The sequence below is a fragment of the Leptopilina heterotoma genome, unplaced genomic scaffold, assembly GCF_015476425.1.
Source record: "Leptopilina heterotoma isolate Lh14 unplaced genomic scaffold, ASM1547642v1 Lhet_197, whole genome shotgun sequence".
NCBI classification, from domain to species: Eukaryota; Metazoa; Arthropoda; class Insecta; order Hymenoptera; family Figitidae; genus Leptopilina; species Leptopilina heterotoma.
Window position 1 is genome coordinate 242,820 of NW_025110913.1, and position 23,955 is coordinate 266,774.

The 23,955-nt window shown below is 22.9% G+C and overlaps 4 protein-coding genes across 6 annotated transcripts; 1 reads left to right on the forward strand and 3 right to left on the reverse strand.

Moving 5' to 3' along the window:
* Positions 1-778: 778 nt before the first annotated feature.
* On the reverse strand, positions 779-4,837 carry LOC122501003. Its single transcript, XM_043610205.1, has 7 exons — positions 4,730-4,837; positions 4,248-4,298; positions 4,057-4,159; positions 3,827-3,970; positions 3,448-3,488; positions 3,245-3,362; positions 779-979 (listed from the first exon to the last, which is right to left on the reverse strand). The coding sequence occupies exons 1-6, from the start codon at positions 4,763-4,765 to the stop codon at positions 3,264-3,266; spliced, it is 474 nt and encodes a 157-aa protein (XP_043466140.1). The 5' UTR covers positions 4,766-4,837; the 3' UTR covers positions 779-979; positions 3,245-3,263.
* Positions 4,838-5,161: 324 nt separating this feature from the next.
* Positions 5,162-17,415, forward strand: LOC122501005 (DNA fragmentation factor subunit alpha-like). Of its 2 annotated transcripts, none has more exons than XM_043610207.1 (4): positions 5,162-5,372; positions 14,075-14,298; positions 15,198-15,501; positions 17,133-17,415. In XM_043610207.1, the coding sequence occupies exons 2-4, from the start codon at positions 14,121-14,123 to the stop codon at positions 17,251-17,253; spliced, it is 603 nt and encodes a 200-aa protein (XP_043466142.1). In that variant the 5' UTR covers positions 5,162-5,372; positions 14,075-14,120; the 3' UTR covers positions 17,254-17,415. The 2 variants fall into 2 exon arrangements, with proteins under 2 accessions (XP_043466142.1, XP_043466143.1); XM_043610208.1 differs by having other exon boundaries at positions 14,128-14,298.
* On the reverse strand, positions 5,949-11,207 carry LOC122501004 (D-beta-hydroxybutyrate dehydrogenase, mitochondrial). The gene is made up of 6 exons (XM_043610206.1): positions 10,625-11,207; positions 9,379-9,462; positions 7,075-7,249; positions 6,730-6,851; positions 6,541-6,645; positions 5,949-6,450 (listed from the first exon to the last, which is right to left on the reverse strand). Exons 1-6 carry the CDS (start codon positions 10,838-10,840, stop codon positions 6,052-6,054), a joined length of 1,101 nt encoding a protein of 366 aa, XP_043466141.1. The 5' UTR covers positions 10,841-11,207; the 3' UTR covers positions 5,949-6,051.
* Positions 17,416-20,290: 2,875 nt separating the features above from the next.
* Positions 20,291-23,575, reverse strand: LOC122501007 (biogenesis of lysosome-related organelles complex 1 subunit 3). 2 transcript variants are annotated; one of them, XM_043610210.1, is made up of 5 exons: positions 23,460-23,575; positions 23,173-23,327; positions 22,787-22,856; positions 22,116-22,244; positions 20,291-20,603 (listed from the first exon to the last, which is right to left on the reverse strand). In XM_043610210.1, the coding sequence occupies exons 2-5, from the start codon at positions 23,242-23,244 to the stop codon at positions 20,377-20,379; spliced, it is 498 nt and encodes a 165-aa protein (XP_043466145.1). In that variant the 5' UTR covers positions 23,245-23,327; positions 23,460-23,575; the 3' UTR covers positions 20,291-20,376. The 2 variants fall into 2 exon arrangements, with proteins under 2 accessions (XP_043466145.1, XP_043466144.1); XM_043610209.1 differs by lacking the exon at positions 23,460-23,575 and having other exon boundaries at positions 23,173-23,438.
* Positions 23,576-23,955: the final 380 nt, after the last annotated feature.

Sequence of the window (23,955 nt, forward strand, 5' to 3'; positions counted from 1 at the left end):
GGTAATTTTCTATAAATCGATTTACAAATGTCATAAACATAATTTCTTTTCTCTTTTTTTTTATTGTACTGTATGAATAATAAGTATACCTTGTGTCTATGCATAAATTAAGTTGTATTATAGGTGATACAAAAAAATAAAAAAAAAAAACATTATCGAGAGCTGAGAAATCGGAAGATGTTTACTCAGAGTCATCCTATTGAAGCAAACGACCTGAAACTGCTAATCACGTTTGAAGACTCCTCTCACTTGAATATGTTCTCCTGAATCGAATAATAAACATATATGCATATAAAAGATGACTTGAAAATTAAAGTAAAGTTTTCAGGTCAGACACAGGTCATACATACATGAGTTGACCAACATTTTACCACTTTCTACAAAATTCAATATATATTAATAATTATAATAATATTAGAGTATAATGAAAGTGATTGTAAACTAACATTTACCACCAAAAACATGTTAAACAAACTGTTAAACTGTTAAACATACAAAAATTAGTTTCAAATAATAATAATCATATATACTTATTTTCATTTCATCTTATTTATTTACTTTTGTCGAATTTTTCAGAAAAAGAAATTATAAATATTTAAATTAATTTTAATGAAATAAATTCAAGTATTCATATTAAGTAAAACACATAATTACGTTTATTATTCTAATTAACTATTATTCTAATTAACAAATTATTAGACTAATTAACTATTATTCTAATTATTACATTAATTTCTTTATAATTTCAAATGTAATTATTTAGCTATAAATTCTTGAACGGAATAATAAGCTTTTAAATGTACTTTTAATTCTGGAAATTCAACATTTTTTATTAGAGAAACAAAATTTTTCAACTTATCGCGTATATGAGACATAATTCAAGAGAGAAATTAAACAATTGTTTTGATTTTTCTTTCTTTTAAATAATAGTAACATGCAGTTTCAGATCGTTATTGTAATCTCCTCATTCGCGTTCCATCTGAAAAATCAAAACTTTGAATTAGAAAATATTATTTACAAAAATTGGGAATATTATTCCCCGTAAAATAAAAAATTACAACCAGAAAAAATTGTTTACTCAGAGCGAAATAAACTTTTATTTGTTTCAAATAAATTTTATTTGGATCTAATAAAATTTTATTTGGAAAATCTATATTTTCTTTGTCTCCTAACTTTTTAAATAATTTTTCTTCTTAAATGCTTTAAATTTTAAAATTAATGTATTGAAAATCATTCAATTCTTGCAAAGTATTTATGAAAACATTCGTTTGAAGGATTTTGTCAAAATTTTTGAATTTTTTTGAAAAATTTTATTAAAGTTGTTTAAAACTAATTGAATTCTAGCAAAGAATTTTATTATTCATGAAAATAATTGAATTCTTCCAAAGAATGTTATTCAAATTTTTGAAGACAATTTAATTCTTGTCAAGAATTTTATTAGAATTTTTGAAAATAATTGAATTGTTTTGAAGAATTTATTTGAATTATAAAAAGAATTTAAAAAATTGAATTTTAAATATCACAACAAGTATTTAATATTCAAAAATAATTAACAAAATTTAGAAATAAATAAATATTTTAACAGATACCTAATTTGAATAGTAAAGAAAAATTTAATAGATTTTTAGTGTTTATTCTTAAAATTCAATTTAAATAATTTTTTTTGTTTTGTTTGTAAAATACTTTCAAAAGTAAAGAAAATTTTTTTCCACTGAATTGGAAATAAATATGAAACATTTGAAGAGAAATTGTCATGATCATAAGCTATATTTTAAATTGAATGTCTTGTGAATCTTGTTCTGGGCTCAGCTTTCGCTATTTAAAGGGATTATATGGTATTGCTTGGAGAACTTCCGTACATTGAAAGAGATGTGTTTTTATACGATTGTAAGTTCATATATATATATAAAGTAATAGAGAAAGTGTCTCAAGTTGTACCTATTTTATCTTTTATAATAGTTATGTATTTAAATTGTTCAATTAGACAGATTTAAAAATTGTAAATGTTTTGGATTTAATTCCCTTGGGAATGAAAAATATTGACTAATCATTTAAATTAATTTTCACATTTAATTTAATTTAATTTAATGAAAATTGAAATATGTATTAATTAAATATATTAAATATATTGAATATATCAATTAAATATACTAAATATATCAATTAAATGTATTAAATATTTAAATTAAATAGAAAAGTTATCAATTTAAATAAATCATTATCTAAAAGTAGAGTATAATTAATTATAATTAGATACATTTGTATTTAACTATAATTAAAATTATATTAAATTATTGAAGATATTGAAAAAAATTAATTGTAGTTAATTTTCTCCAATAAAAATTTAGTTCAATGACAAAAGAAAATTTCGATGATCTTTAAATAAATATACAGATTAACAGTTACTTTCTTTCACGAATTCTATTAAATATAATATTTTTTAAAAATTTTGATTGAAAATTGAATTATAGAGAAGTATAAATTATTTGTAATCTAAACATCTGATAAATGGTTCAATAATAATACACTATAGTATATCGAGAGGATGAACCTCGAAAGATTTCACCTTAGTGGGAGTAATCTTTAACTATAGGATAGAATGTAATTTTCTTCCTCTATAGAAAACGAGGGACTTGAAAAACATTGTAGAATTATCTACTAAAAATATCGTACAAAATTCGAATTATTTATTCACCGATTATTAAATTTTTCAAAATAAAATTCATTTTGGAAAAAATATATTTTAATACGAAAAATGGTACATTTTTTCCGGTTGATTTTCTTTTAATTTTAATTCTATGTGGAAGTGAATTTTATTTTAATATACTCATGTTGTTACTTGTTAAGTTCCGCTTTCTCCAATACATAATCAAAGGATTAACAACTTTTAATTTTCGCATTTAATATTAAAAAATTTTCCTTCACTTGTTGACATTATAAATGGGAATTATTAAAGAATTTATTATTCATATGAATAAAAAATTATTACCTGTTTTTATATTAAAATGTTTACGTAAAAAACTAGTATATAATCATTCAGTTTTTTATTATTTTCAATTTTCTTTCTTTTGTGAAAATTATTCTTGGAATTATTATTTATTAACTTTGAAATTTAATTTATGTTTAAATACTTTAAGGTGCTTTAATGTAATATTGCATTTTTTGAATTAATTTTTGAAAAAGACAGTTATCTACGTAAATTTGATTTGTTAATCAAAATGAAAGAATAATTTTTCGAACTAACCTTATTTTCTGTGCGATGACTATTTTTTGAAGAACTTTTTAAACTTTCTGCCCTTTTTGTATCTATTATTGTAGTTTACACTGCGATCGGCCGCGTTTGCGTAAAATCCTTGACTGTACTGTAAATTTCGTCAATAATAATTTTTAATTAATAATTCGATAATACCAAATTATATTAATAAAATAAAAATAAAATGTAACTACCTCTATTCCCAAGTTGTAAAAATATTGAAATGTCGGCAAGTCTGAAAAGAAAATAATTCTTAGAATTTAAATTGAAAGCAAAAACTATAAATAAATAATTTAATTCTAATTAAATGAGTTAATTTCGACAATAGATCGAAACGTATAAAAATAAAAGTACTGAAATTCGTTTTAAATTAAGTTTTAACTTTGATTTTAATAAATTTCAGTATTTTTATTATTATACGTATCGATCTATTGGCGAAATTAATTAATTAATTAATAATAATAATAATTAATTTTAACTTAACAAAATTCTTTCTTTTCCTCTCTCTTGTTTTCTTTTGAAAAAAATAGTTAAAATAGTTTAAAAATAGTTTTAAATTATAAATAATTTTACCTGCAAACGGCAAGTCGGCACAATATTTATCGTAGCTTGGAAGTGCGTTAAAATTTACCCGCTGAACATTTGGAACCGTTTGATTGAATTGAGTAAGATGTTGACAATAGGCGCAGGAACTTGGAAATACTGGTGGATAATAGACTGTAAAAGAAAAATTAAATTCAGTTAAATTAAATTTCCCTAAATGAAATTAAAAAAAAATGTGTACTATTTAAGAGAATATTTACCAAGTTGTGGAATGGCATAATTTATTCTTTGAAAATCTTCCGGAATAAAAATGGTTGGAGTGAAAAGCCCTGAATTTTGTTGAACCATAGAAGGCTCCACTTGCTAAAAAGTAAATTAATTAATTAATTACTTTTAATAATTAAGAAAAATTTAATTTCTATTAATACTAATTTTACCGAATTTTGCTTACCCTTTGGATGAAAAGTTCGGAATTTTCTGGAATTGTCATCATTGGTTCAATCTAAAAATGTAATTTTAATTAATAATTTTTTAATTTGGCTCAATCTATTACAATTTAATAAAAGGGAATACTTTTGACACTATTTTAAAAGTATTAAAGCATCAGAAAAGAATTATTTCTAGTAAGAACAAAAGATTTTTGTCAGTAACTTTAGTAACGTTTTTAACCAACACGTGGTGGTCATAACCTTTTTATATTTTTTCAACATTTTAAACTCAAGAAACTATTAACTAATTAATATCCTTAATAACAAAATTATTATGAACCACTTTCTCAAAAAAAAATAGATAAACGAAAGAGAAAACGTGCAAAGAGGTTACAATTTGACGGGACGCGACAATGTAATGAACAAAACATATTTTCTATCAAATTTAACCATTTCTTTTCGTCGATTATTTGTGATAATAAAACAAACGTATAAATTTACTCACCAATTTCTTCATCATATTCTCCAGCTCTATCTTCATTATTTCGAATCTCAGCGTGTCTGAAATCCGTTAAGATGACAATGAACTCTCTATTGTTGAGTTTGTGTTGAGTTCAACCAATGACAAGACCGGAAGTTTCGTGAAACAAAATGGAACAACTAATCAGAATTCATCAAAATAAAGTCCCTAATTAACTGGACAATAATAAAAATTCAAAAATAAAAAAAATATGGTATAATTTAATTACAATTATTATAATACTTAAAAGGATATTTTTTAACTTTAAGTTTATTTGACTTTCTTTGATTATAAAATAAATGTTTTTTTCAAATATCATAGGCGAACATAAAGAATCATAAGTTACTAGAATATTACCAAGTTTTACTGGTTGACAAGGTTGGCAGTATTGCGAACTTTGATCAACGTAACATAACCTTAATTTTTGTTTACCTTTCAAGTGTCAAAATCAGTAAAAATCGCCAAAATCTCAAAATCATCGAAATAAATTATTTCTAATGGTTTCATTTCTCTTCTGATATTATATAATAAAATAATAACGTGTTAAAAATCAGAATTTGATAACAATATATTGGATCAGGTGTGAAATTATACACTATTTGGTCTTAATAAACAAAAGCCAAACAAGGTACGTTTTTTACTTTTTGATGATTCATTTATTTCTCTTCTTATAGGTATGAAATTTTAATCAAAATTATTAAAAATTTCAATTGCTTTATAGCTTTTTAAATTTTCTCTCAGAAATAGTAAGTAGTGTTTAAAAATTAAATCCTAGGTTAGGACAGTTAGTGAAAAAATCAGTTTCGAAATCAACTCCCAATTTTATTGAATATTGATTTTTGTACAAATTTTTTATTTTCATAAAAAGAAAGTATTTTGCCCAAGACAGGGCTTGAACTAGGTTCGTAAATTTGTTAAAAATCCGTAAAAGTCAGTTTTTTAATAAAAAGGTCTGTAAAGTCCGTAATTTGATTGAAAAAGCAAGAAAAATTCATAAATTGTACGATATAATTTGGAGAATTTTTGAGAAGTTACAAATGATTGCAGAAATTCAATTATGTTTAAAAATTTTTTTAAATTCTCATCAAAATTTCAATTATCTTTATAAATAATAAAATTCTTCTCCGAAATTCAATTATTTACAAAACTTTTAATAAAATTCACTGGTTTGAGCCCTGGCCTAAGAAGATTTTTTTAAATTAAATAATAAATAGCAATGCATTATATTTTGAATTCAGTAAAATTAGTAACATATAAATGTACAGTGATGCGTGTAAATCGTACGCGAAATTCAATAAACAGTCCATTTAATTTGCATACAATATATCATAAACTGGTCTTGGAAGATGATCACTAAGTAAAGCTTGTATTCTCTCTCTACGAGACACTGGTGTGTACCTTTTCATTGGAAATGTTTTTGTTATTCCATCAGTTAATGCACGCATTACGGGAGTTAAATCAGCTTCAGGTCCTTTTGTATATTTTTCAAGTGCCAACATTTCCTTTTGAAATAACATTTTCCCATATTCTTTTCGTGTTTGTGGTTCAAGCTGTGTCCACATTTCTCTAGCTTGCTCCAAAATAATTGTATTATCCTTTAACCATGCATTTCCAGATACGTATTCGCCAGTTTCAACGATAACAACATCAACTCCCCATCTTCGCATTTCCAATCTTAAGCAATTTCCCCAAGCTTCTATTGCAGCCTAAAAAATAGAGGAGAAAATTAATTTTTTGCAAAAGAAGAGTAATTATTTTCTTTTTGTTAAATTTACTTTTTTTTTTAATTAACTCACTTTGACGGCGCAATGAATTCCTCTAACTGCACTTGGGATTCGAGCCAAAAGGCTACCGACCAGTACAATGCGACCTTTTGATCTTCTTACAAGTGGAAGGAAAACCTATTTCGAAAATTTAAGAAATGAAAATCAATTAAAAAATAATTTAGACGAGGAAAAAAAATTAAATATGTATCGAAAATTTGCCTGAGTTAATCTTGTCACTCCATTGACGTTCACGTCCATGCTTCTTCTTAAAACTGATGTTGGAATCCATTCACATTCACCTAGAGTTACCCAAGTATCTGTATGCACCAAAGCCCACAATCCTTTGCAATAAATAATTTTATTTCATTAGAAACTCGAAAAGAATTTGTAGTAAAAATAGTAATTATTGTAAAAAATAATAATTAGAACCTCAAAAAAAAGTTGTGGTAAAAAATAATAATTAGAAACTCGAATCCAAACTTTTAATAGAAAATAGTAAAAAAAAATAATATATTCTTTTATTGACAAGAAATTGCTATTTTTATTATTTCTAAAAAAAAATACCTGGTGATCCATCGGGTAAATTTTCATTTACGTATAAAAACGTTGAGTGAATATCGTGTTCACTAGTAATGTCCAATTGTAAAATGTGTAATCTGCCCGAAGATTCTTCTTTCAATTTTTGAGCTGCTTCCTCATTTTCCGCTCTATTGGAAAATCCCGCAAAAACTGTAAATCCCTTTACAAAAGTACAAGAGTTTTATATTTCCATTAGAGAAACGACGTTCAATAATTTTATTCTGTTTATGCTTGTCATTTAATATTATCAGCAATGAAAAAGCAGAAATTTATTTTCAATTTCTATTCAAAATTTCTAAAAGGTGATTATATTGCTCTCTCATAGAGAAAATATTTTTTATTTTATTTTATATTTTATTTTATATTTATGATAGCAAAATATTATATTTGAAAATAAAAATATTTATATTTGTTTATATTCAAATATAAATTTTAATTTTTCAATAAGTTCAAATTAAAAATTAAAAAAATTCACTTATTAAGTACATCATTAATTATTATTGTTTATTGTTTTCAAAAAATTTAATAAAAATTCAATTATTTTTTTAAATACAGTAAAATTCTTTGCAGAAATTTAATTATTTTCAATACAATTTTCATAAAACTTCAAGAAAGGATTCAATTATTTTTTCAATTTTTAGAAAATTTTTCGAAAGAATTGAATTATTTTCTAAAATTTTAATAACTATTTCAAAATAATTCAATTATTCTTATAAACAGAATTAAATTAGGAAATAATAAAATTCTTTTCAGGAATTTAATTATTTTCAAAACAATTTTAATAAAATTCATTAATAAAATTTTTAATTATAATTATTAATAGACAAGATTATTTTAAAAAGTTGGAAAAAAATCCTGTGTTTAGTTCAATTATTAATTATTTTTTTTATAATTAATAAGATTTTCCGCAGCAATTCAATTATTTTCAACACAGTTTAAATAAAATTTGTTGAAAGAGTTCAATTATTAATTCAAAAGTTTTGATAAAATGTTTTATAAGAGTTCAACTATTTTTAATAAATAATTGAATAAAATTCTTTACAAGAATTGAATTTTTTTTATAAATAAATAAGATTCTTCAGAGGAAATTTAATTATTTTCAATATAATTTTAATAAAATTTCTGGAAAGATTCAATTATTTTTATATATTTCAATAAAGTTTTTCGAAAGAATTCAATTATTTATAAATATTTTATAGAAATTTTAATAATATTCTACGTAAGAATTTAGTTATTTTTAGTACAATTTTTATACAATTTCTCCAATGAATTCAAATATTTTCGAAAATTTTAAGAAAATGATGGGAAGAATTAAATTATTTTCTAAAAATTTTAATACAAATCAATAATCAAATGTTTAATTTCAATTATTAACAAACATGATTATTTTAAAAGGTTCAAAGAAATTTTTTATAAACTTCAATTACTTTAAAAATTTTCAATTAAAATTAATAACAAAAATTCATTATTTTCAAAAAATTCAGAAAAATTCTTCAAAAGATAACAATTTAATAGAATTCAATTATTTTCATAAATAATACAATTGCTCTAAGCAATTCTTCTACAAAAAATAAATATGTCAATTTTTAATTTTTTTGTAATTAAAAATTTATCAACATTTTTTCTTTGAATTGGCAAAAAATGTTGTCCTTTAGAAATGTTGAATAGAAAAGTATACCGATATTTTTAACTATGTATATAGAGGAAATATTTAAAATAATTCTTAAAAATGAGATATTTTTATGGTAATATTTTGTGAGAAATTCAATGGCCATAAAATAAAATGGTTCAGAAAATATTTTTACCTCTTCAGAATTTTTATTTTTCACAAAAATTTGTAGAAAATATGTTTTTTTTAATCACATAAAAATTCCTGAATGGAAATTTTCTCTCTTTTTAAACCATTTAAAAAAAATTATTTTTAAGCTAAAAATGCAAAAAAAAATACAATCGTTGTTCAATTTATTATTTTGAAAATTTATATAAAAAATTTATGATTTGAAATTAATTAGAAAAGTAAAAATGCTTCAAAAATAGTAAAAATCAAATTTTCCATTCGTCAATTTTTTTATCAGTACAGAAACATATTTTCTAGAAAATGACGCGTGGATTTAAAAGTCAATCAATTTCTAGAAAAAATTGGTGCAAAAATAGTTTCCAGCCCATTTTATTTTATGTCCATTGATTTCCGGAGAAAAAAAATGACTACAAAAATAATTTTGTCGAATATTTAAAATATTTTCTTACTATCGGTAAAAATATTCCTTCCCTTAAATAAAAGAAATTTACCAATTCGTCTAATTTTCTGGCTAATGCGTCTCCAACTCTTGTATCACATCCGGTAATTAATACTGCTTTTCCTGCTGCTGATATCTATACAACAGAGAATTTATTTGGATTAGAAAATTTTTGAAAGTGGCTTTATCTGTATAAATATCGAATCTCTATTATATTCTTCTAGCGTCTTCTACTCTCAAGGGAGGCTCTCTTTTTTGTTTCTAAAACATGAACAATGATAATGTACCGAAAGGGAAAATGCCTGCACTTTATGATATACATTTATTATTTAGTGTTTTTTCTCTTTAGTCATCTTGTTTGAAACCTTGAACTTTGCGACACGTGTGAGGGAAATCAATAGAACATTTGGGAAATTCAAGTCCATGAAATTATTCACTTTAAATTAAAAACCTCCGCAGTATTAATTATCCAGTAACAAATTTTCCACGAACAAGAAAAACGAATTCCTCGAGAGTCCATTTCTATTTTATTTGGACTTTGACATTGATGAATATTCTTTTTTCTCCTATTTTTCTAAATATCTAAAAAAAAGATTTTTCCAAGTTTTGAAATTTTAAATTAGTAATAAAATTAAATTAGCTTTTAAATTATTAACGAGACACTTATTATTATTGTTTGGAAATTTGAAAAGTTTGAATTATATTACTTTTAATCGAATTAGTATTTTAATGGAGTTGAAAAGTTACATAAACAAAATTAATATTTAATTATATTACAATTGGATTTTGTTTAAAAAATAATAGGGGGAAAAAAATTCTTTTGAGAAAGTTCGATTCCTCATTTGTTATATTAATAAAATGTTGGGTTTAAAAATAGAAAGCTCGTTCTCCTGGTATTGTTATAAAAAAAAGGTCAGAGTACCGACATAGATGCTTTTAATCAGATCACTGCGCGGACTCGCAAGCCTTTGATATTTTCAGTGACAGTCGAGATGATAACATTATCAAAGGCTTTAGTGTTAAATTTGTTTTTTTTTTTTGGAATTTTCTCTAATTGAAGAATTTCAAAGGAAATGCATATATTGTTTTGACAGTTCTATTTAATTTGGTTTCGAGGAGAGGACATTGAAAATTTTCTACCTCAGTTATTAATAAACACTCAACCTTCAATTCCAAGTTTATGAAATTTCTGAGAGTAAAAATTTTTTCGGGAGAATTGTTTTCTTTAGTTTTTAATTTTTTATATTTCTCATTTTTTGTTCATAAAGAGCAAATAAAAATTTATTTTTGAAACTCACCTTGAGATTGTGGTAGAACAAGGTGAAACTAATGGATATAACCAAAAATAATAGAAAAAGCACAAAACTAGAAGTTTGAGAGATGCCAAATGTATTTAATACTGTCGCTACAATGACAGCAATTGCGTGTGAAAAAGCAATAGGCAATAAACATCTTTCGGCTAATTCCCACGATTGGGAATCATCTTTTTCTAGATCTGAATTCACTGAAGGCATTGTTGTTGTTGTCTTTTTTTTTGTCCTAATTGAATTATTTGTGAAATTTTGATCAAATCATTCGATTATTAGTTTAGGCTCGCCTAAGGAGCCACAACACTGAGCTTCTTCGCCTGAGCTAACTTTAAACTGAAAAGTGTCTAGTCTTGGTAATCTAAAATTAACCACATTGCTCTCTGCTTTAACCCTGTGAATCTCGATAAAACTGTCTCACCTGTTTAGAAATAAAACATCGTACCATGAATGAAAGTCATAGTACGAGATAAACAAACAAGTATATAGCGAGTTGATAGACGCTAGTTTACAAACAAGCCCTCCCACATTAATTATCTGCTTTATGAGCCACTTATTTGATAAAGAGAAGGAGAAGTTAATTCTCAAAAAAGTAAAATTTATTACTCAGACTCTAAATGCTGAAATTTTAAATGATATTTATACAGTAAAATTTTCGTAATTATTTCTAAAAAGCTGCGAATTAAATTCATTTTTAATACTTTAATATTATTAATTGATAATTTTTCCCCCTCAATAATTTAATTTTCAAAAATAATTATAAATTAATAAATAAAATAAATTAAACAAAATCCAAAAAATGTTTTAAAAAAAATTAATTTGCTTACTTTTCGAAAATTACAACCTTGGACAATTTAATATTTTAATTTTATTTTTTGCGAATTTTCCCTCCAATCCTAAAGAAATATTTACCATTAATTTTCAAAGTTAGTAAAAATTCTCATTTTATTCTTTTTCAAAAAGAAAATGTTCTTAAAGTTTTGAAGGTTCAAATGAAGGAAATTTATTTATTTCTTCTTCAAATTAAATATTTATTAATAATAAAAAAATATTCCCATCAATTTCCAAAAATAATGGAAAATTCGCTTTCTTTTTTTTAAATAAAATTTAATAAATAAACTGAATTAAATGAAACCCAAAAAATATTTAAAAACCAAAATAAAATTTACTCACATTTCTAAAATTACAGTTTTGGAAAATTTAATACTTTTTGAGCATATTTTTCCCACCCATAAAAAATATTTCCTATTAATTTACAAAAATAATTAAAAATTCGCTTTCTTTTTTTAAATAAAACAAATTAAATAAAAGCCCAAAAAACGTTAAAAAAATAAAGTTTATTCACATTTCAAAAATTCACAATTTTAGACAATTAGATATTTTAATTTTACTTTTTGAGAATTTTTTCCCAATCCTAAAGATATATTTCCCATTAATTTAAAAAAAAATGAAAAATTCTTTTTTTTCTTTTGAATAAAATCAATTAAATTAAGCAAAGTGCAAAAAATGGTTAAAAAAAAAAAATTTGATGAAGTTTCTAAAATTACAATCTTTTTTATTTAATTTTACCTTTTGAGAATTTTTTTCCACCCATAAAGAAATATTTCCCATTAATTTACAAAAAAGAATAAAAATTCTCGGTTTCTATTTTAACTTCAATTCACTTTACTTTATTAAAATTAAAATGAATTAAATAAAACTTAAAAAATGTTTTAAAAAATAAAGTTTGCAGAAATTTAAAAAATTAGATTTTCAGACAATTAAATTTTACTTTAATTTTACTTTTCTAGAATTTTTTGCACCCATAAAAAATATTTCACATTAAATTTCCAAAAATAATTAAAAATTCGATTTCCTTTTTTTTAAATAAAATTTAATAAATAAACTGAATTAAATAAAACACAAAAAAAGTTTTAAAAAATAAAGTTTCCTTTCATTTGGAGAATTATAATTTTGAATAAAGAAATATTTCCCATTAATTTCCAAAAATGAATAAAAATTCTCTTTCTTTTTTTAAATAAAATTTAATAAATAAGCTGAATTAAATAAAAACCCAAAAAACGTTTAAAAAATAAAGTTTGCTCACATTTCGTAAATTTACAATCTTGGAAAATTTAATACTTTAATTTCACTTTTTTGAAAATTTTTTTCCCGCCCATAAAGAAATATTTCCCATTAATTCCCAAAAATAATTTAAAATTCTCCTTTTGTTCTTAAAAAAATGAATTAAATAAAACAAAAGTTAAAAAAATAAAGTTTGTCTACATTTTTAAAATTATAATCATTGACAATTTAATACTTCAATTTTATTTTTTTAAAAATTTTTTCTCCTTCCATAATAAAATATTTGCTTTTAATTTCCAAAAATAATTAAAAATTCTATTTGCGTTTTTTTTTGTTAAATTATTTGAACCATAATGACGTCAGTGTTTGCAAACCATGTGTTCTGAAACTGTGACGTCAGGACGGTTCAAATGCCTTTGAAAAATAAAATGAATTAAATAAAACAAAATAAATTTTTCAAGTAAAATGAATTTTAAAAAAACCTCAAAAGTGTCTAAAAATAAAGTTTGTAATTTTGCAACAATTTTGGTGAATTTAAAACTTTAATTCAATTTAATTACTTTTATTTATTTGTTAAGTATTTTTTTCCCACCCATAAAGAAATATTTTTTATTTCCAAAACTAATTAAAAATTCTCTTTTTCTCTCTTTTTTTAAAATAATTAAACAAAAACCAAAAAAATGTTTAAAGGAATCACATTTCTAAAATTAGAATCTTGGACAATTCTTGGAAATCTTAAAAAATTGAATTGGTAGTGGGGTAGGTTATTGATTTCTGTCTGGTGCCATGTTGGGAGGGTTCACTGTTAGGGGTGTCTAGTTTCTGTATATACGCAGCGGTTTACAGAGTGTATAAATAGAAGGGGTAGTTGCACCATTGACCCAGTGTTGGTTTGTCACACAAACAGTTCGCTCCTAGCTTTAATCACCAAAGCCTTCCTCATTTTCTTTTTTGTAAATCTTCAACTGAAAAAGAAAAGAAAAATAATTATATTAAACTCGTTACGAAAATCTCTCTGTGAATTAAAATTAAAAAAAAAAGCTCGTGAGAAAAAAAAGAGATTTTTCCTTATCACTGCCCTTTAAAATACCATTTTTGTTACATACCACTTTTTTATATCCAAAAGAAAAAAGAAAAATACGTAAATGCCTGTTTAAGTGCTTCCAACAATCCAAAAGCGATCCTTATATTGTGCCATTAAATGCCACTTATTTGACAACACTGTGCTCAATTGAACTCTTTCAATGTGCATCGAAAGTCGAATTTTCAAGCCTGTGAATCTTCTTAATAATAAAAATCGTATTTGTCTAAAAGAAAAAAAATTACGTCGAAACTTTTTGTCTTAAGGAATTGAAGTTAGATTTTACGGAATTCTAGGTTATTGTATATATTTTTTCATTAACGAGAAAGTATTCTTACTGTCATGGCAGAAATGTCAGTGATGCCTCATGGATCGGGGAATCCTTACAAAATTGTTGATCATGCGAGAGAACGCAGAAAAGGAATTACAGCATCGTCCCTCGAGGAATTAACAAATACAGCGCGAAGTCGACTTGCTCTTCCTGACGATGGCCAGCTCACCATTGTTTTGGAGCAGGACGGTGAGTTTTCTGTGAAATTTTTCATTAATTAATATTTCGCTAATAGAATCAGAAATCGAAAGAATAGAATTTAATTAATTTTTAATTCATATTTTGCAGATGGAATTGAAAAAATAAAATTTAATTAATTTTTGATTCCTGCAAATGGAATCGGAATCGCAAAAATAAAATTTAATTAACTTTTCATTCATATTTTGCAAATGAAATCGAAATCGAAACAATAAAATAAAATTAATTTTTAATTAATATTCAAATTCATTTGTTTAAAAAATTCTTCGAAACTTTTTGTCTTAAGGAATTGAATATTTTACGGAATTCATATTTTGCAAATAGAATCGAAATCGAAATAATAAAATTTAATTAATTTTTATTAGAAAATAAAATAAATTAATTAGTGATATGTACTGTAATAAATTAGAAATAGAATAAATTACAAATGAAATAAATTACAAATTGAATAAATCACAAATACAATAAGTGTTCCTAAAGTTTTGAACTTTTTTTCTATCTGAATATTTTTCAAAATTATTATGTAAAAAAGAAATAATCGAAATTAAACATTTCCCTGCATGAGAATTAATCATTTTTATAAACAAAAAAAAATTTTTTTTAATAAAGAAATACAAATAAAAAGAAGTGAAAAAAATTGTCGTTCGTTTCAACGTTCGAAACTTCAGGAACATGCAAATTGCAAATACTAAAAAATCTCGAAGGAAATTTTCCCGGTGAAAGATAATTATATTTCCTTTTTTTTTGCAAAATAATTCGAAAGATTTTTTTTTTTTTTTCATTTTATTCGTGGAAATGAAATTACAAATATATTGAGAAGCGAAAGGAAAAATAAAATTTTTCTGGCGAAAAATAAAATTGTTAAATGTTAATGGAAATTTGAATTTTAGGTACTGAAATCGATGATGAGGAATACTTTGCGACATTGGAAAAAAATACGAGTTTAATGGTACTACACGGAGATCAAAAATGGATGGCAATTGGTGGAAATCTTACCTCGCGTTATATCGTCGTGGATGACGTAGATCACGCTGAAGGTTCAAGAGGTGACTCCAGAAGACATCGATCGCCCTTGGAACCCCTGGTATCATCATTACATGGAGATCCAACGCATATTTCACTTCTTGGTGGACATGATTTAGAAATGCTCAGCGATATGGATCCTGACAGTTTGGCCGATATTATACCTGACAAGTAAAACAAAAATTGTTACTCAATATTTTTTTAGAAAATTTTGCTTTAATTTACCTTATAATCGGGAAATGTATTTTGATTTTTTTGCAGAATAATTAGGATTAGTTTTTTTATATTCTTCATAGAAAGCATGGAAATTCGCTATAATTAATTATTATTTAAAACTTTAATGAAATTCGTCTGAAGAATTCAATTAGTTTTATATAAATAATAAAATTCTTCGCAGGAATTCAATTATTTTCTATAAATAATAAAATTCTTCGCAGAAATTCAATTATTTTCTATAAATAATAAACTTCTTATTAGGAATTCAATTATTTTTTCTATATAATATTCTTCGCGGAAATTCAATTATTTTTGTTATAAATAATAAAATTTTTCGCAATTTTTCGAATATTTTTAACACAATTTTAGTCAAATTTATTGAAAAAATCCAATTATTAATTCAAAAGTTTGGACAAAATTTTTTATAAGAGTTCTACTATTTTTAAAAAATTGAATAAAATTCTTCGCAAAAATTTAATAATTTTTAATAAATAATAAAATTCTTCGCAGAAATTCAATTATTTTCTATAAATAATAGAATTCTTATTCTTCGTAGGAATACAATTATTTTTAATGCAATTTTAGTAAAATTTCTGGAAAAGATTCAATTACTTTTAAAAATTTTAATAAAGTTTTTCAAAAAAATTTAATAATTTTTCATTAAATAAAATTCGACGCAAGAATTAAATTATTTTTAGTACAATTTCTATATAATTTCTCCAAAAAATTCAAATATTTTTAAAAAATTCAATTAAATGCTGGGAAAAATTTAATTATTTTCAAAAAATTTCATTAAAATTTAATAATCAAAATTTTAATTACAATTATCAACACACACGATTATTTTAAAATCTTTAAAAAAATTTTTCGTAAAAATAAATTATTTTCAATATTTTTAATTATCTTTATTAAGAAAATTACATTATTTTTAAAAAATTTAAGGAAATTCTTCAAAAGAATATAATTTTTTTCGAAAACTCTAATAAAATTCTTGAAAAGAATTTGAATATTTCCATAAATAATCAAATTCTTCGCAGGAATTCAATTATTTTCAATGCAAATTTTATAAAATATCTCGAAAGAAATGAATTATTTTCAAAAATATTGATAAAATTAAAAAAATTTATTTATTTTAAAAACATTAATTTTAAAATTAGAAATCTTATTTAAAAAGAAAAAAATTATCATGAATGTTATTAAACAAAATAGCAAACAAAAACAACTAACTTCAATCTGCGAACTGATTACCGGAATAAAAAGATTATTATTGATTATTAATATAATTATTGAGATTATTAGGATAATTTTAATAATTTAACTAAAATGAAAATGAATTAAAATTATTTTAATTAAATATTAGGATAAATAGAATTTTTCGTAAAAAAAATTCGAATTGGTACATTTTAGAGAATTGTCATGCTTTCGGAATCCAGGGAATCGTTATTTATTTTTTCTTATTATAAAATAATAAAATATCTTATTGAATAATTTAATTATTATCTTATTAAATAATAAAATATCTAAATAATTAGTTTTCACAATTTTAACTTGAAGAGAAATAATGAGGAAAATAATAAAAATTACAGATTATTCTTGGAACAATTGAAAGAGGCGTCGGGAAGATTTTTGGTGGAGAAACGACAAGCCCAGGAGTCGATGGCTCTTCTTCAAATGTACGCAACTGGAGGCGAGATGGAAAGAGCGTAGGCCATGTGGGGGGTGGGCGCCCTCACATTAGCACACATGTATCGCGTGCGACGCCGAATATTTTACAAAGGTCGTCAATTGCAGCAAACATTTATTCTCTTTTGGAATTGAGCCCACCTGACAGAAAAAGAAAAACAGAATAAAAAGAATGAAAGGAAAAAAGTTCTTGGCGAAGAATATATATAAAGCTTCCCGGTCGAACGAAAAATAACAACTTTCTGATTCAATTTTTGATTGATTCATTATAATCAATTCAAATTTTTGTTCGGAAAGTATTTTTACAAAAAAAGAAGGTCATTGTCAAATCAATTTAAATTGAAAGACATATTTGTTATTTGTCAAAGTACACAGAATTTGACTCTAAAGTACTTGCCTTTATTTTATTTAAAATGTCAAGAGTCCTAATTTTAATGAAGGAAGACCTATGACTATAAAAGTATGTAAACTCTTTTTCTCTATTAAAAACAAAAGGATATAAAAAATTAAGAATAAATTTAGATTTACGTGTTTAGAAAAAACGAGTACATATTTGAGTTGTAGACCTAAATAATCTGGTTGCAAATAGTATGCAATTGAAACGCATCAATTTCTCAAGAATTCGTTTTCATATTTAAAAAACTTTATTTAAAAAAAAATATTCCAAAGAAAAGCGAAATTGAAGTTTTTAAAGCAAATTAATTTCACATAATTATAAATATAATTGAAAATTAGTATACTCAATTTAATAGATACAGTATTTAATTTTCAACAAACAAAACGGATTTTGAGAAAATATGCGCCTCTAATTACTGTGTATATTTATAGTGTGCAGTTCACCATACGGAATTGCTTCGAAATTCAGTAAAAAAAAAATAATAAAGTAATGTAATACGCAGTATAATTATTAAATATAACTACGATGGTTTTATATTACGTGAAAAAGAAATAATCGTTAGAGAAGGCATTACGTTGCAATATTGTATCATATCAGTGTGAGCACAAAAGCCCAAAAATTTCTTAAGTTCCAAAAAAAAAGAATCTGACGATTTTTTATTTTTAATGAATTCTCTTTGTTATATAGGTAATTTAGAATGTAAATTTTTCCTTTTGTTTCAACGAAGTTTTCAAGGAATAATTAAAGACTGAATTTATATAGGAAAATTTGCATCCCATTTTAGATCACCAATTCACTGTGCACATTAGTAATATTTACGAAACAAAAAAAAATACAAACAAATAAACAAAACCACGAACAATATCAGACCTTTGATACCTAACAGTTATGCGTTTGATAAAAAAAAATCTAGGAAAAAAAAATTCTAACAAAAGAAAAGGCTTTTAGAGAATAATTCAAGTTTCCCTAAAAATTCAGAAATTCTTTTTGTAAAATAGATCATTTTTTGTTTAAATTTAAATAATTATAGAGTTATGAAAAATTATGTTAATTTTATGAATATATATATATATATATATATTTAATAAAGTTGGATAGTTTATTGCTCAAGTTAAATGTTTTAATTTCAATAAACGAAATTCTACAATTTTGTAACCTTTTTCTCTCAATTGACTACTTTAAATTGATTTATTATTTGTTTTTCTATGTTTATTCTATACTATTCTATGACTATTATTGACAGATTTTATTGTTATTTATTACATGACTATCAACGCTTGGGAAAATAAAAAATTGCTAATTATTTGCTGCTGAAATTCGTTGTTTAATTTTAATTGTACATAATTTTGTAAATTATGTACAAAATAAGCCTTTGATATTGCAATATTCTTTTGTATGCCTTAACACTGATAAGAAAAAAATAATCTTGATACATTCAAAAACTTCTCACTTGCGGCATTAAATTAAAACACTAATAATTATACAGTTTGAGATTAATAGTTAGTTAGTCATTAGAGAAATGTTTTTAAATGTTAATTTCCATCAGTTTTTAGCTCACCTTAAACATTTTTTTGTTGAGTCCTTTCTCTGCAAATTATTTAAAGCAAATGCTTAAAAAAAAACATTTGTCATTGCTATAAAAAGTAATAAATAATTAATTATATTTAAACAACAAAAAATCAAATCTGAACAAGAAGAATTTATTTTCAAGAAAAGAATAAAATAGGTACTCATAAAAAAAGAATGTAATACTAATTAAAATAATTCTTTAACGAATTTATGTTTTCTTTCGCTTTATTTTGTATTTTTATTCAAAATAGTAACTCTATTTTAATTAAATTTTTAGAGTTGATTTTAAATTGTTACTTCTAAATTCTAATACAAAAACTATAAAAGGACAAAAATTTTCTCTTTTTCTTTCATTATAACAAAAAAAATGTAAAATTAAGAAGCAGAAGATACACAAATAGTATTAAAACAAATGTGCCTATAACAAAGCCTTTGCATTTATAGAAAAAAAAAATAAAAAAAGGGAACTTAGCAACCTCTGCTTCTTTCTACCCGTTCGTTAATCTTAATGATTAATTAAATAAATAATAAGTAATAAATACAATTAATGCCACAAATGAGAAAATATAATTAAATTTACCAATTAATTGTTGCATTAATAAAGCATTTTGATGATTATTTTCAATTTTTAAAGAAAAGAAAAAAATATGCAACGACCATTATAAAAACAAGTATTTGATATATTCGTAATTACAAATAATTTGCTATATTACAAATTTATGAATGTATTAATTTAACAGCTACAATAGTATATTAAATTAAAAATATTAACGCATAATTGAAAAAAAATATATATAAAACTAGCTGTTGTTTAAAGAAAAAAATATGTGCTCCTAGGAGATAACTTATTGTATATTTAATAGAACTGCCAGTAACAAGACAAAAATCAATTAATGCTCAACAAAGTCCCTCAAAAACAAAAAAATAGAAAAGAAAAATGTTTGGCGATTTTTCTAGAATCGCTCATGTTAGGTATTATTATTATTGTTTTTATTATTATTCAATTTATCGGAATGGCAAAGAAAATAAATTTTACAACAGATTATTATTATTAATTTAAGTCACTTGAATGGTAAAAAAAATAAATTTTACGACTTATTATTATTATTCTTATTATTAATTAAAGTCGAATCTGAATGGCGAAAAGAAAAATAATTTTTACAATATATGTACACAAAAGTTTAACTTTTTATGGTGTGTAGAAAGTTGAGATCCAAAAGTTGAAGTAAGGAATTGGAAGCATTTGCAGTTCGATTCGATGCATTGCGTAATTGACAAGCGGCTTCTTGTAGAATTAATTCGCTTTTTAACAATTGTCGATTAGCAATGGACAATTCTTGAATACCAGTTGTAATTAAATTCTGGACAGTTCGTTGAACATCGTTGTCCAATGCAATATTACATTCATCTGTTTTTATTATAAATTTATCATTACACGACTGTATATGAATGAAAATATAATTGTATTATAATCAATTCACCCACAATATTCTCTGACAGGAGAATTAAAAAAAAAAATAGAAATTTAAATTTAAAACAAAAAAAATTTTTTTATCATCTAATGATAAAAATTTTTAAATGTAAATTTTTAAAAATTAAATTGAAGAATTCTGAGAAAAGGAAAATAATTTTAGTTAAAAACTTTACGAAAAGTTTTATCGATAATCATTTTCGAAGAAAGTAGATAAAATAGTTAATTAACTGTTAATAGTAATTAATAGTTAATTTCAATTAAATAACTAATTTTACTAATCAATAAAAATAGTTTTAAAAAATAGAAAAAAGAAATAAAATAAAATTTTTAATCAGAAAATTTTTTTCTGGAACATTTTAGTTCAATTAATTAACTAAAAAAATAATCAGTTTAATCCAACTTTACATTAGTTTATAATTTATTTATTTATCAGAGTCTCTTGTAGGTGAATTGTCTTAAAAAAAATGTTAAATTGAACTAATGATCGCTCTTTACTTCTAATTTCTGAACTTTTATTGCAACTTTTTTTTTATAATAACGATTATTGTTATTATTAATATTAATTTATTAATTAATTAATAGTTAAATTTTTTTCAAAGCCGAAAGGCATGAACTATGTATAATAAATAATAATAATAGATACTTTTCTTTTAAGTTCAAATATAAAATACAATTAGAAATTAATTATTAATTCAGGGTATTTTTTTCGAAATACGAAAATATATTTCGCAACCGAAATCTTTGACTCTAAGGAACGAAGGTTGTATTAACATTATTATAAAATGAGAAAAAAATTTTTCATGAATGAATTGTTCTTAATTTCTCTACATTTTAATCGATTGTAATATAATCATTAACACGAATTGTAATTAAGACCAGTTTATGTAATTGAAATTGTACGGTCAATAAAAATAGTTATAAGAAAAAAGAATAGTCATTTTTTTTCTTCTTCCATTCTTTCTGTTTCGATGCGATTATTAATTTAGATGAATTGTTAAAAAAATAAATTATTCAATATTACATTTAATTGATAAAATACAATAAAAGATTGTAGTGTAAAAAAAAATTATTATAAAGTTTCTAAATGTAAAATTTTTCATTTTTATTGCAATTAGTAATTTATGAAAATATTTTTAATTAAAAATATTTCGTTCGTTTGAACGTTCAAAACTTGAAGATAGCAAATATTAATATTCAAATCAATTATCTATTAAAAAAATTGAATGTTAATTAAATGAAATAAAAAATTATTAATATTTCTGTTAATAAATAAGAAAAATTAATAATGGAATGTTCAGAAGTTTTTCTTGTCAAAAAATTTTGCTAAATTGCTAACTGGAAATATTTTTTTACTATAATGAAAAATCGAGTTGTTTTTATAGTTCTTTTTTAAGTAAAAAAAAAAAATTATTATTTTTAAGAAACAAAAAAATAATGATTACTTACAGAGTTTAAAGTGAAGTAAACTGTTGTATTTGATGTAACTTTTTTTTTGTTTTGGTACTTTAGCCTCAGTATACGAAGGACAAACAGCAGCATCAATTGCACTGCTTAAGCTACTCAAACTTGCTTCATCTGTATAAAAAAAAGTGAGAATAAAATATTTGCAATCAAATTATTTTTCACTAGATTAAAATTTACATAAAGCTTTGTATTTTTTTTTATTAATTTGCAATTTTAATTAATTAGCCAGTTTGTTTGGAAGCTCCTATTATATGAAACGGAGAAACTAGCTGCTAAAATTTAAAAAAAAAAACGACAACGTACGTACTCTGGATCGTCATTACTTGATAAACTGTAAAAGTTGATAAACATTTTTTGTCATATTTTCTAGTTTTAAAGAATATTTGACACGACATTTAATTATAGTTCAAAATTTATATAATTTTATATTTATTATTTATTCTTAATTAATGTATTAATTTAATAATATTTAGTAAAATTTTTTTAATTTATTAATAATTATTTATATTTATTGTTACATTGTTTATTTATATTTATTGTTTTTCAAATTTGTTGAAAAATTTTTTTTACTTGTTTGATGTAATAAAATACAATTTATAATTATCCTGTTCGGAATTAAATAAATAATGAATTGAACGATATTAATTATTTACCATCATCAGATTCTTGAGCTTCTCCTGTTATAATTGTTCCACAAGTGTTTAGAGTAGGAAATCCTATTCCCTAAAGTAAATAAAAATTTATTAACAAATTTTATTTTTATGAGTGAAATTAATTAATTAACAAACAAAGAGTAACAATACAGTAAAATAATTAATTTTTAACTTTAAAATAACTAATTTTTAAATTTAAAATAAAATAAAAATTTAAAAATTAAAATTATTTGATTGAATAAAAAATCGAATATAAATTGTTAAGTAAATAATTAATTAAATTAAATAAAAAAATTGATTAAAATGATGAAAAATTAAAATTAATTAGTTAAACAATTAGTAATATTCCTGAATATTACAAAAATAGTGTAAAATAATTTACTCACAGTGGTGATATGACCAACTTCGTCGTCTGATTCGGAAGCCTCACCAGAAATTACAACAGCTTTTGAATCCATATTAATTTTCTTTTTTGTGCAACTTCGTCAATTTAATTTTTGACCAAAAATTCCAAAATTAGAGAAAAAAATACTGAAAATAACTGCATCAATTGTTATAATTTTAGGTTAGATTTCTTGTAATTTATAGAGTTTATTTCGATTATTTTAAGAGAAATTGTTATTATTTACAATTTTTTTTGGTATTTAGAAACAGAATGAATTTCTCTACTTACTCATAATAATGCTTAATTTTATTTATCCATTAATTATGAAAAACAAAATTTTTTGGACAAAATGAGAAAATCACGTTTGTTTTCTTACTTTTGAGATTATTTTTATTTTACTGTCAACACTGAGAGTAACATTATCATGAGTAGGTTAAGAAGAGTACGGCGGGACATTTCAAAACAAGTAGAAAATGTGTCTGACTGAAAATGACTTTTACTACTCACTTACGATAATGTTTTTTCGAACAAATCAACGTCATTTTTACATATTTTTTCTACATTTTTAACTAAATAGAAGTTTCTCTTATTATGAATTATAAATTTAAATAAAATTTTGGCTGACTAGAAATGACTTTTACTACTGGCAATAGAAATGCAAATATTTTTGAAAAACTTGCAATTTTTCTATTTAATATTTTTTTATTTAAAGAAAAAAATATTTTTCTATTTAAAATAAAAATTTAGTTGAGAATTAAGAATATTTTGTCTGACTTTAAATTTA

Bases quoted from the DNA above. Each gene is read 5' to 3' on its own strand.
- LOC122501003 (XM_043610205.1), bottom strand. From the start codon at position 4,765: ATGAAGATAGAGCTGGAGAATATGATGAAGAAATTG. The intron at 4,160-4,247 runs GTAAGCAAAATT...TTTACTTTTTAG, and splicing joins CCGAACTTTTCATCCAAAGG to CAAGTGGAGCCTTCTATGGT. The intron at 3,489-3,826 runs GTAAAATTATTT...TTTTCTTTTCAG, and splicing joins TGCCGACTTGCCGTTTGCAG to ACTTGCCGACATTTCAATAT.
- LOC122501004 (XM_043610206.1), bottom strand. From the start codon at position 10,840: ATGCCTTCAGTGAATTCAGATCTAGAAAAAGATGATTCCCAATCGTGG. The intron at 6,852-7,074 runs GTATTTTTTTTT...TTTATTGCAAAG, and splicing joins TTTACCCGATGGATCACCAG to GATTGTGGGCTTTGGTGCAT. The intron at 6,451-6,540 runs GTGAGTTAATTA...TCTATTTTTTAG, and splicing joins GAATTCATTGCGCCGTCAAA to GCTGCAATAGAAGCTTGGGG.
- LOC122501005 (XM_043610207.1), top strand. From the start codon at position 14,121: ATGGCAGAAATGTCAGTGATGCCTCATGGATCGGGGAATCCTTACAAA. The intron at 14,299-15,197 runs GTGAGTTTTCTG...TTTGAATTTTAG, and splicing joins CATTGTTTTGGAGCAGGACG to GTACTGAAATCGATGATGAG. The intron at 15,502-17,132 runs GTAAAACAAAAA...TAAAAATTACAG, and splicing joins GCCGATATTATACCTGACAA to ATTATTCTTGGAACAATTGA.
- LOC122501007 (XM_043610210.1), bottom strand. From the start codon at position 23,244: ATGGATTCAAAAGCTGTTGTAATTTCTGGTGAGGCTTCCGAATCAGAC. The intron at 22,245-22,786 runs GTAAATAATTAA...TTTTTTATACAG, and splicing joins AGCTCAAGAATCTGATGATG to ATGAAGCAAGTTTGAGTAGC. The intron at 20,604-22,115 runs GTAAGTAATCAT...TAATAAAAACAG, and splicing joins TTTACTTCACTTTAAACTCT to ATGAATGTAATATTGCATTG.